Source organism: Arachis ipaensis, chromosome B05 (genome assembly GCF_000816755.2).
Source record: "Arachis ipaensis cultivar K30076 chromosome B05, Araip1.1, whole genome shotgun sequence".
Classification (NCBI taxonomy): Eukaryota; Viridiplantae; Streptophyta; class Magnoliopsida; order Fabales; family Fabaceae; genus Arachis; species Arachis ipaensis.
Window position 1 is genome coordinate 14,769,642 of NC_029789.2, and position 13,445 is coordinate 14,783,086.

General features: G+C 34.1%; 1 protein-coding gene across 1 annotated transcript; it reads left to right on the forward strand.

Moving 5' to 3' along the window:
* Positions 848–2,813, forward strand: LOC110262755 (protein MAINTENANCE OF MERISTEMS-like). Its single transcript, XM_021103467.1, has 4 exons — positions 848–1,312; positions 1,387–1,477; positions 1,596–2,598; positions 2,760–2,813. Exons 1-3 carry the CDS (start codon positions 1,038–1,040, stop codon positions 1,833–1,835), a joined length of 606 nt encoding a protein of 201 aa, XP_020959126.1. The 5' UTR covers positions 848–1,037; the 3' UTR covers positions 1,836–2,598; positions 2,760–2,813.

Sequence of the window (13,445 nt, forward strand, 5' to 3'; positions counted from 1 at the left end):
TTATTATAATTATTATTGAAAAAAGGGTTAATTTTTTTAAATCTTTTTAAAATAATTAATTATAATTGTAATGAATGAAGGTAAATGTTATTATTGTTGTTGTGAGAAACTATTAGTCTTACTTTGGAAATAATTTAAATTTTTTAATTGTAATTTTCATTGTTAACAAGTTAGTTAGTTGTTATGCATGTTGTTAGAAAAAGAATTTAGGCATAGAGTGATTATTATTATTTTTTATAATTGAGGAAAATATGTTTAAATAATAGTATATGACTAATTAATATTAGATATTATTCAAGATAAATGTGTTATTGTAGAGAGTTTTGATCAGGTATTTATGTATTAGTTATTATTATTATTTGTAGTAAGTTATGAATAATTAGGGTTAATAATTAATTTAAGAAGTTAGAATTATCTATTTTATAAGGATTTAGTAAATGAATTTATGGTAGTAACTTGTTTCTTGTTAAGCTATTTGTGCAAATTTTGTAACCATGATATTTATTTAATTTTGGTAGGAGTTTATTGTTTTAGTTGTTGTCGTTAAAAAAATTATTTTATTTTAGTAGTAAGTTAGTAAGTGTTAAGAAGTTGACTAATACTTTGTTATGTTTTCTGTAGAAGTTGAGAATGTTGACATGTGACCACTTAGTTCCTCCGGATCGGTACAACGATAGGGTGGAGGAGCATTTACGACTTACCGGTTTTTATCATGCTTCACAGATTGGGGTAGTCCAATGTCAAAAGGCACTGGTGAATGCTCTAATCGAGCGGTGGTACCCCGACACACATACGTTTCATCTTTTCATTGGTGAATGTGCCGTGACTCTTTTCCGACTGACGGACTTCCAGTTACAGGGATGACAATGAGTAGTTTCGATGCCTTGGAGGCGGAGTATTTGCATCAATTCGGAGTTGCACCACGTAAGTCGGACTGCAGAGGCAGCTGCATAAAATTGACTTGGCTGCGGGACCTTAAAGAAAATTTACAGTTGACTGATAAAATTGGTATTTAGAGGTATGTCAAGTGCCACATTATGTTTCTTATTGGGACGATCTTGTTTAGGGATAAATCAGGAGCAGGTGTGCACTGGAAGTTTCTACCCTTGCTTCGTGATTTTGGAAGTATTATACAATACAGTTGGGGATCTGCATGCCTAGCACACCTCTACAGGGCGTTATGCCGGGCATCTCGAGTTGACTGTAAAGAAATAGATGGTCCACTAACACTTCTGTTCGGTTGGGCTTGGATCCGACTGCCATATCTATCGCCGGTTCCTAGGGAGCCCCGCAGTTTTCCGCTAGCAAACAGGTAATATTATGATTAAATGTACCCCTATCTTGATATTTATAACTCAGTTGACAACATTAAATGTATCGTATTAGGTGGCGGAACTGGGAGCGTGGTGACCGACGATATAGATATATGAAGCTAGCTGACTTTAGGAAGGCCTTTGATGAACTTCAGGAAGGCCAGGTGAGTTTTCATTAAAGTAGTGTTAGTTTCCTGTTTAGTGCCTGCGTAAATCTTATGAACCATTGTTAATGTGATTGTTACGTGGGTTGTAATCATGAGTTTCGTTTATTTTTTTCAGTTTGTGTGGGTTGCGTATGCTGTGGATCGTGTGGATCCGAACATAATTTCTGCTGAAATCTATATGCACTCGGTTGTCTGGAGCGCTACAGTACCTTTGGTGTCATTTGAATGTATCGAGTGGCATGCTATCGATAGGTGTAGGCGACAATTCAGTTTCGTTCAGGGAGTACCTAATGAGGAGCGGAATCTGGACAAGGCGCATGGAGAAGTCCTAACTGGTCCAAAGAATCTTAACTAGGCCACGGCACCGACTCATTACAGTTGGGTGATGCATTGGACAAACAGGTATCACCACGTTCTTTCTGAGCTTCCCATGCCTTCACAGCATCCGTTGGATACTTACATGCATTGGTACCGAGGAAATTTTGGGGACCGTTTGAACTTGTCGAATCTTGTGGGTGAAGAGAATGATAAGGGTAATCAGAATTTGGATGAGGGTAATCAGGATATGGATGAGGGTAATCAGGATATGGATGATGCCAATGAAGAACAGGAGCCACATTCGCCTCAGATACCACCTCCAAATCCGCTTCCACAAGACCAACCTCAGTTCTCAGGCCAGTATGTACCTCAGACACATTTCAACCCATCATTTCCACAACATCAACAATATTAGGGTATGTCACAGTTTGAACCAGGCGAAGGCGGTTCTTTTAGCCAGTTGCTTGGGTTTATGGCTGGAGATGCAGGACAGTCACAATATGGCCATCAAACTGAGTTCATGCCAGGGAGGTATTCGTTGGATGCGAGGTATTCGGGCCATACCTCATCGGTGGCTTCTGGAGGGTTTGTATCTGTTGACTCTAGTAGGAGTGACGGTAGACGCGGAGTTCTTAATAGTCAAAATCCACACCGTGTTTTCATGGGACTCATTGAAGAAAATGCTAACACACTCGAGCAAGAGACCGATGCGTATCTAATGGACAACCCGGATGACGAGGACGATGATGAGGAGGATGAAATAGAGGAGTTCGATAAGGACGAAGAGTCCCGTAATGATGGTATTTATATTGAGTATTTTACTTTACATGATAGATTAGTTATTTATTTTGTGGTCATAAATGGTATCTCTGTTTGGTTTTTCCTGAAAGATATATGGTATCTATGTTGCCATGAGTACATGATGGACTATATTTAAATGTATTTATAAAATTGTATCCAGGTCAGGCATGCACTCCGGATGACAAATCCAAAGGTTACAATCTGAGGATTGATCCTCCACGTCGAAGCGCTAATCGCTACACTCCATCTGTATTCAAAAAGGCCGCCAAGAAATGCAAGGACTTTGTGAAGGATGTAAAGTGGTCAATGAGAAAATAATTGTGGTGTAATGAATTTATTTACGTATTAATGAACTGGACTATGTTTAAAGATCTTTGTATGTGTTGGTCCTTATGTATTATTTAGTTGGACTATGGTCAGGTTACTTTGTATGCTGAGAGTATTTACGTATTAATGAAGTTCATATATTGCTACTGATTTTATATCAAATTAACACAGGTGGACAATTGATGTCATATTATATACTGCTACAGATATCTTATAATGCTAGATCGTCATAATTTATTATAATGTCATATATCAGGTCATGTTAACTCAATAGGAGAATTCATGTCATATTTTACAATGTTACATATATCATACACTATTAAGTCAAATGGAACAAGTCTTTTCATACTATATGATGCTACATATATAATATCATCTTAGAATGTGAATCTACTTAGCATCTCTGTCGGCATTTGTGCCCGCTGACTGACGGCATCTGCTACGACTGTGTCCCTCAACCCCACATTGCCTGCATCACCTAGGACGACGTAACATTCATGTGTCCATCTCATTCAAGAAGCACGTCATCCTGGGGCGACCTTTCGTGACGCGTCTTAGGTACGAATTTGGTACGAACTGAGGTCCGTTATAAGCAGGCCATGTAGTAGGATTACCTAGTGGCCTAAACCTTGCTCGGTACACCCGCCGAACTTGGTCCATCTTGTAAACATCATGCACATACACTTGCCAATCCAGTCGCTGGTTGGCACAACAAGCGAACACATGTCTACAGGGAATCCGGTCCACCTGGAACTCACCACAGTCACATCGAAGGCCTCGTAGGTCGACTGCAAATTTCAGTCCACTTGGCATCTCATGCACCTCGAAGACCTCATTTTGCCAGTAAAAGCAACTAACATGAATGTTTCATGATGCAAGTTGGTTTGCATACAACTTCGACGTCACCACATCAGAAAACAGATGGCCAGCATTAATCCGGGCTTCCGCCTCCACTCTTTTTCGGGTGAACAACTCATTAAGCCTGTAGAATGTTGCCTTCACAAGAGTAGTAATGGGGAGATTGCGTGCACCCTTCAAAACTGAATTGATGCATTCCACTAGATTCGTCGTTATGTGACCCCATTAGTAGCCACCGTCAAATGCCAATGCGTACTATTCGCGAGAAATTCGGTTTAACCAGTTTGTATATGCCTCGCCCCGTTCCCATAAACGTTGGTAACACACTTCGTACTCCCGCACCGTCCTCAAATATCCTGGACGATAACAACATATAAAAGGAACAAAAACATAGGTCAAATATACTTTTGAAGGTAACTCTGTTAATAACTTACTGAAATTTACTAAAAGGTTACCAATGTTGACGACCAATTTTTGGAGGTACGGTGCCTTGAATTTTCTCAGAAAATTCGACTCTATATGCCTGATGCAAAACATATGAAAAGCTCTAGAAGATGACCAAGCTTCGTTACTGCGTTCCACATCTGCATTGATGGATTCGTGTCGGTCGGATATTAGTCCTACACCATCCCGAGTGACAACATGTTGACGCAGGTTACTAAGGAAAAAGTGCCATGCATCAGAAGTCTCTCCTTCGACAATAGCAAACGCAATTGGGACGATATTGTTGTTGCCATCTTGTGAAACTGCGACTAGTAGACAACCCTTATACTTTCCGTACAAGTGAGTCCCATCTACCTGGACAACTAGCTTACAATGTCTGAATGCCCTGATGCAGGGGTAATAACTCCAAAATACTCTATGCAGTACCCGAATATCACCGACCAAGTCATCGCCTTGATATGCAGGCATAGTCTCAAAATGGACAACAGCTGATGGCTCCTTATGACACATAGCCTCAAACCATATAGGCAACGCTTCGTACGATGCTTCCCAACCTCCAAATATTTTTTCTACTGCCCTTTGCTTAGCCAACCATGCTTTCCGATAACTAACGGTGTAGTTGAACTTCGATTGCACTTCTGCTATAACCGATTTTACCTTTAAGGAGGGGTCAGCCTCAACCAATGGCTTTATTACTTCTGCAATTGTGATGGAGTCCAGCTTCGAATGATCCTGTGAAATGGTAGCTCTGGTACAGGTGTGACAACCATTATACCTCCTTATAATCCAACAGTACTTCCTGCTAATCAAGCTAACCCTGATAAGCCAATCACACCCTGACCCATACTGTGTACACTTGGCATAAAATGTCAACGGCTCAGACTCATACACCCGGTAGTCTACGCTTCGTTGTAAGGTATACTCTTTTATCGCCTTAATAACAGCTTTCCAGGAACTGAACTCCATCCCAACAGCAAATTCACCATCTGCAATAATAGAAATTTCTACCGAGACAACCAGCATGGGAAAAAATTAAATTAATACATACATATTTCAAAACCGAGATAAATCAATATTCACTGAAGCAAGTATGATATAAATCCAACCCTTACATCATGTTACTGTGTCGTTTTTTTCACAAAATAAGGACATGAACATCAGATGTAAAAAACCGGACCAGACCGGCCAGTTCGACCGTCACCCCCGATGAAACGAATACTAACCGGTCTGGTTCTCTAAATGATATTTACAAACTCACGTACTTTTTCATATTCATAATGTAGAGAATTTTATATTATTTTCTAACAAATACTTGTAGTGTATAACATAAAAAATAATAAAATATTTACTTCTATGTTCCATATTGGTTTAAAATAACTTGATATTTTTCAAATGTTAGTAAACATATATATTTTGACTTTTATTTTTTAAACTCCTTAGTATTTTTTATTTTTTATTTACATAGAATCGGGTCAACCGGTTCAACCTCTAACACATATATGACATCAACGCATGATTAAATAATGGTTAATAAATAATAATTCATTCATAAATAATTAAATAACTAACTAAAAAAAACTAATACGACGAATTACGTACTTGCAGTCATGTATTCCGGAAACTCCGGAACATGCATGGCTTCCAAGTCCAAAACTCGCATGAATGATGGCTCCCCAAACGGCATATCGTTTGTGAGTGCATTTGCCACCTCTGTCACATCTGGATCCATAGTTTCGTCACCTTGATCTTCATCTCCATCTGGACCAACACATTTGTAGTTGCTTTCGAACTCTTCTTCACTGTCACTATTATAATCTTCCTGTAGAATATTCCGGTCGGTCTCAGATTGTTCAAACTCAACATACAATTCGATGAACAAGATCTGAGCCCGATTTTCAATATACATTGAAAACATCTCTTGCATGCTCGCTTCGTCCGTCACATATCTGATTTGAAATTGGACGAACCCACCAAACACCGGTATGGGATATCTGTATAGAATACAGGATATTTTTTTTGCCCTCTCAGAATCAATCTTTTCACAGATCACACCTTTGAACTCTTCAAATGAGATGATAAAAGGAATAACAACATCTAGTCGATTTTCACAAATAAACTTTACTCCTTCAGACGTTTGTAACAAAACCTGACCAAAATAATACACTATTAGTAACACTCTGTCACTCATTTCTCTCAATCACAAAAAAAAGCATAACCTTAACTACTAACTTCTCTGGTTCAAAACAAGTATGAAAGAGACCCAAAAAACAAAACAGATGAAGCAGCCATTGAAGAAGGTGAAGAAGACGGGTAAGCTACCACCAACTCACTACACACTTTTATATAGCCCTCTATATTCAACTCGGACCCTTCGACTAGGTTAACTTCAAAAAAATATTAAATAACCAAATCGGACCATGCGTTTTCATTTACCGGTTCATAAAAAAGATAGCCACCCCTAGCCAAAACGGATGGTCCGATTTTAGTCTTCTTTAATTCACACTCTCAACATGCAACTCGGACCATTCGAGTTGATGTTCCAAGGTTTAACGTTTAAATCCCCAACTCAAGGAACACGAAGGGTTCGATTTATACCTACCCAAATTTGTTTCCTATAACCTCCCAAATTGGACCATGCGATTTGATGGAGAAAACTTCAAGGAACACGAAGGGTCCGATTTATAGCTACCCAAATTTGTTTCCTATAACCTCCCAAATCAGACCATGCGATTTGATGGAGAAAACTTCACTAACGAAGAACTCGGACGGTCCGAGTTCTTCCCCCAAAAGCTGCCAAAAATCTGTCCCACATACATGTCTAGTCCCCCTTGATTCTATATCCAAGAATAGCACACATATAGGGTCTATTTCCATAAAATTGAGCCCTCAAATTATACTTACTTAGTCAATAACCAGTTATCCATCCTTGTAACCTTCCTCCTCAAATTATACTTAATAGAGTCTCAAAGTACCTTTGAGCAACTTGGTTGATCCCTTCTGTATTTGAGTAGAATTTCTCCCTTTCATCCTCTAGTTCTCGGATTTTGTTATTTATGTTTCTAATCTGAGTCTTTGAGTGAAAGAACTGCATGTTTTGATCACCTTTTCTAAGCCATTGCACTCTAGATCTTTCTTGTCAGTACTGCTCTTCTTCAATTTTCTTCTTTAAATCTTGGATCTGATGCATGCATAGAATTTATGCACCTTTACTGTTGCCATTCTGCCAAACGATGCCTACATTTTTTTAATTTAGTGTACAATCAAAACATAGGAGACCCCTCTACTTCTTTCTTCCAAGTTTCATCTACTATGTGAACCATCTATTCATTTTCGCACCATCGCTCTTAAAATTTGAAGTGTCTTTTTCATTTTCTTTATTCCATGTCCAAATTCACCAAAAGAGGTCTATGATCTAATCCTTGAACATCCAAATGAATCAAACAAGTTCTTGTAGGGCTGCACATGAATTGAATAATATCCGTATATTTGCAGTATTTATCTACATTCGATCCGCATTTTGTGGATATTATCCAATTCGCATTTTGCATATATTATCTTATCTGCAAAATTATCAGATCTGATCTGCACTATGATAGAATCAGACAGCAGATTTTGCATTGATATCCACGAATCTGATTCGCAGATCCTCAGATCCGTACCTATAATATAAATACCATAGTTAAGAAAACGCAAACTCTAACCCAAACACCCCTCTATACAGTGCTGCTCTCCCTCTTGGTTTCTCCTCTCTCACCCATATCAAGTCCCACTCATTGTCCGAGACTCGCCTCACTTCTGACCTCATCCATCACCACCATTCACCTCGATCATCGACTTCTCGTTCATCATCGCGTCTCCTCCATCGTCTCCTCAGATTGCGTCTCCTAAGTTCGTCTCTATCATCGCGTTGTCGTCTCCTCCATCGGCGCAGTCATCGTCTCACCACATCTTGGTATTTCGTCTTCGCTATTGCTTTACCTCGCTGTCCTTTTGTCTGTTTGTTGCCTCTGTTAATCGGCTCCGACGAATTTGTTAATTGTCACCGCCATTCTACTTCAGTCTCCAGTCTGCTTTTGTAGTTCTATTATTCTTTTGATTTTTTTGAATCGTGCTTCAGTGACTGCTTGGCTTAGGGTTTAGTTTTGGTGAAATTTCTTTTGATTTTTTTTTCTGTATTTTTTAATTTTAAGAATACATTATTTGGTTAGTTATATCCGATATCTACTCTGATCCTATCCGCAGATGTGCAGATCGAATTAGATCTGAAGCTAAAAGGTGCGGATATTAAATTTGAATATTTTAGAGTAGATCGGATCGAAGTTTTGACCATATCCGATCCGTATGCAACTCTAAACTCTTGGGTATTCCTCCATCTCCTGATTGATGCTAGACATTTATCAATTCTTTTCCCTAACCAAAATTTGTTATATTGTCTGTTGGACCATGTGAATTTGTTACCTTCAAAACCCATATCGACCAAACCTACAACATTAATGAAATTATTGAAATTGTTTATAGATGAAGTGACCTTCATTCTTCCACCTTCTTTTTCATGGAATTCAGTTATTGCATTGAAATCTCCCACGACTACATATTGATTCTTCACTAAAGCAATCAACTTTAAAAGAGTTTCAAATTACAGATTTCGTTATCCCTCTTACTATGTAAGTGAATTGTAATCATCACCCATTTTCTCATTACAACACGGTCTTCACACAGCCATTAATGAAAAGCTCTCTCCACGAACTACTGAAACAGCTATTTTGCCCTTTCACGCACCAAACTTCCAAATAAATCTTAATGTTCAACACAGAACACATTCATAAATATGAAAAAAAAATTATAATATAATATAATAAATTTAAAGAATTTAATAAATTTTTTAATTATAAAAAATTATTTATATATTATTTATATTTTAATAAATTTAAACAGAATTAATTATTAAGCTATTTTTTAAAATAAATATTCAATATATCTATTATTCATATTGTTTAATATTTTTATTATCTATCTATACTTTTTCTAAGTATATTGAGTATAAGTTACCTCTGCTATGTACTTCAATTGAAAGACTATAATTTGATTAATTTCAATGCTAGTCTTGTCAAATTGAAACGCCTTTGGCAGAGGAGTCTTAGTGTGTGTTTGGATTACAGTTTGCAAATCAGAGTTTGCATAAAATTGATTTTGTAAAATTGATTTTGATGATAAGTTAGTTTGGGTTAACGTGATTTATGTTTGGTAATCTTTATATCAAAATTGATTATAGTAAAATAAATGTTGTTTGAATTATACTATTCAAAATCACTTTTAGATGAAAAATTACTAAAATAGACATCAATTTTATATACCTGCAAAATCAGAATACTATAAAAAATATAAAACGTAAATAAAATTCATATGAATAAAATCAAATAAAAATAAAAAAAATTTCAATTTGTTAGTGATTGAAATAAATCTGAACGATCTTGATGAAAAAAACTGGAACTAAAAAATTATGAAAAAGTAGGAAGAACTACAAAGAATGACTGTGAAGATAATAGTTACTAGTATTATTCTTATAGAAGAAAATGAAGGGTAGGGTTGGTAAAAAAGAAATATTTTAGCTTCTCCTAAACGATGAAACGTGAAACGTGAAACGCAGAAGCTACAAATTTGAGCTTCTCCTAAACGTGGGTTCAGAGGCAGAATCAATTCTGCGTTCACAAATATAAAAATTATCAAACATCAAAGTGAAACTTTCAAGAAGCTCAAACGGACTTCTCTCCTCCCCAACGTGTTTGCCAAACACACCCTTAATTTTTAGGTCAGTCTAGAACTCTAGATTATATCGTTGATGATAGGTTTTGGCGTTTTGCCATTAATTAGGAATGTGAGTGTTAACATAACATACACGTTGCCGGTTCTTAGTTCTAATTTTAATGCAATGATAATATAAAATATATATAATTATATAATTATATTTATTTTTTAATAATTATTATATAATTAATATAAAAAATAATTATTTTTTATATTAATTATATAATAATTATTAAAAAATAAATATAATTATATAATTATATTTATTTTTTAATAATTATTATATAATTAATATAAAAAATAATTATTTTTTATATTAATTATATAATAATTATTAAAAAATAAATATAATTATATAATTATATTTATTTTTTAATAATTATTATATAATTAATATAAAAAATAATTATTTTTTATATTAATTATATAATAATTATTAAAAAATAAATATAATTATATAATTATATTTATTTTTTAATAATTATTATATAATTAATATAAAAAATAATTATTTTTTATATTAATTATATAATAATTATTAAAAAATAAATATAATTATATAATTATATTTATTTTTTAATAATTATTATATAATTAATATAAAAAATAATTATTTTTTATATTAATTATATAATAATTATTAAAAAATAAATATAATTATATAATTATATTTATTTTTTAATAATTATTATATAATTAATATAAAAAATAATTATTTTTATTTATATAATATTATAATTAAATATATATAAATTATTTTATATTAACAGTATATTAAAATTAATTTCATAATTTTTATGCAAAAGATCTATTCTCACTTTTAATTGGAGAGCATTCAACACAAATTTGACATGTGTCATTTTGTATAGGGTCCATCTACTGTACAGATACATCTTCGTACAGATTTATAAATTTTAAAAAGCGTATCACTAAAAGTGTTGCTTAAAGAGAAAGTGTTACCCTTAATCGTTAACTTTGCTCTGATACCAATTTTTAAAGTCGTCTTTTCTTTTAATTTCTTTTTCGAAATTTCTATTAAATTTTTAAAGTCGTCTTTTCTTTTAATTTCTTTTTCGAAATTTCTATTAACTCTTCGAATAAGTTTATAATTTGTATAGATTCGGTGGTGCTTTATTAGTGGTGCTTTATAATTTGCCAATTCATAATCAAAAGTTTTGACCATATTACTAGTATTTATAATTCTGATTTTTATAGTTTTTCAATCTTGTTTTAGTTTATAATATTCTTTTTTGCTTGGATTATTGCATATAAAATCTTTTATCTGTTTGTCTTTTTCTTTAATATAATTTCTCAAATCCTCAAAAACCTCTTTTATTTCTACACTTTCTGCTGTTTCTAAATATCTTTTTAATTTTTAAACTTCATTCTCTATTTTTTCTTTCAATAGCTTTAATTCTTTTAAGTCATAATATGGTTTTCCAGGCATTTATAAATTTTTTAAGTTTAACTCTAACTTGTTTATATTTATTCTTATTTCTATCCTTTTTATTATAAGGTCATTAATTTCGATCTGAAGATTATTTAATTCCCTTTTATACTCCTTTGTTTTACTTTTTAATTTTTTCGCCCTTTTTCTTTTTATTTTATTTTCTGGTCTTTCAATCTTTGTATGCTTCATTATTTAGAATTTCTACAAATTCTATCATCGATTCATCACTATTTTCTAGAGATTCTATCATTTTTTCTAGCTCTTCAACTTCTCTTTTCAACTTGTCATAGATTATTTTTAGAGCTTCAAATGCTCTTTGATTTATTTCAGAAAACTGTAAATAATTCAAACGATTTTCTCTTTCAAAAAGCTCTTGTTTCTTATCTTGATAAGTTACATATATTTCTTCTTTATTTATTGTCATGTTTAATTCTGTTTTTAGAACAGCCTGTTTTTTATTATCTAATAAAGCAGTTAATCTATAATAATCAGATTCTTCTGTTAATTCTAAACTTTCTAAATAATTCATAATTAAAAGGCTAGAATGAAGATGTACCTTTCTGGAGAAAAACTTCCTTTATTTAGTATATTTTACATAAGGTGTTTTTATCTCCAGAGGGGAGATTGTAGATACTAACTCCAGAGGGGAGTTTAGAATTATTTTTTCCTAAGGGAATTCTTCCTCAGACTATAGAATCGCCTTGGCCGCTTCCTCCTTACTTTCCTAGCATATGAGTACTCTTAGCCTCCTGCTTTCTATCATCTGATGCCTCTACAATTGCCTAAGCAACCTATTTATAATAGTTGGGTTTGATGGACAATTCCCATCCTTACCCTTCTTATGACGTCATTGCTTACGTCATTATTTGTTCTCTTGCACCAGCTACATTGTTGGTGCTCTATGACCTAAGCGCTTACGTCACTATGCAATAATGTTGAGAGATGCTTCAGATGCACTGTCCTCCTCTTTTATCATGTGACCCTCAGATGCATTGTTTTCTTCCTTCATCATATGAGTTGATTCCGTTTCATTATTGCTTTATTCAGATAACTCTGAGGCACATAGCTGGCACTTGTGATCTTCTCTGTCTTTTATCAAATAGCAGAGATTCCTCTTTATCCCTTCGGGGAGCTTTTCTAAAAGTCCAGATAAGTTGTAGAATGCTGACTCAAATTCCACCAAGAGTCTCATCTCTCTTTCTTCAATTTCATTTCTTTTACTGGACACAAGTAGAGTATTTCTACTTTTATAATTAATCCTTGTGTGAGATTCCTTCGTTATTTTTTGAGTTCTTTCAAAGACCCTTGCTAGTGTGCTGACTAGCCTTCCTTCATGACTGTAAATTGTTAAATCTCGAATTTGATCAATTGGTTGAAAATTTCCTGGAAAGACGGACATGAATATTACTTGGTGTGCTGGAACCAAGCATTCTTCTTCTTCATTAAAAATAGGTTGACTGTTTGTAAATTTTAGGGATATATCCCTTGGATTTACATTGTCAATCATATTTTTAAATCTCTTTACTGCATCAACGAATCCTGCAGGAAACTCACTAATAATTTTTAGATCATTAAAAATTAAAATTATATCAATTAATCCATACTGGAAAAACTGATAGGTGTCAGATGGGGAAGCATCTAGAAATATAACCAGTTTTGTTAGCTGTTCTTTGGCAATAGGATAATATCCCAAAATTGCCCTTTTTTCTTCAGTCCAATTCAGGACTATGTTAAGGGTTTCTCTGAGATTTGATCTACAGACCCTTTTCTTTTCCTTGATTTCAGCCCTTGTAGGAATGTTTCTTATTATCCCTGTTCTCTGGGTTTGAATTGGAGTTTTATCTGCTCTTTTTAGAGTTTGCTCGGGATGGAAAGCTTCATATTCCCTAAAGGATTCCTTTGCCTCTTCCAGTGTTAGAAACCCTCCTTTATGAATTATCCTTGATTGATGTGTGAATGGTG

Bases quoted from the DNA above. Each gene is read 5' to 3' on its own strand.
- LOC110262755 (XM_021103467.1), top strand. From the start codon at position 1,038: ATGTTTCTTATTGGGACGATCTTGTTTAGGGATAAATCAGGAGCAGGT. The intron at 1,313-1,386 runs GTAATATTATGA...GTATCGTATTAG, and splicing joins AGTTTTCCGCTAGCAAACAG to GTGGCGGAACTGGGAGCGTG. The intron at 1,478-1,595 runs GTGAGTTTTCAT...TATTTTTTTCAG, and splicing joins ATGAACTTCAGGAAGGCCAG to TTTGTGTGGGTTGCGTATGC.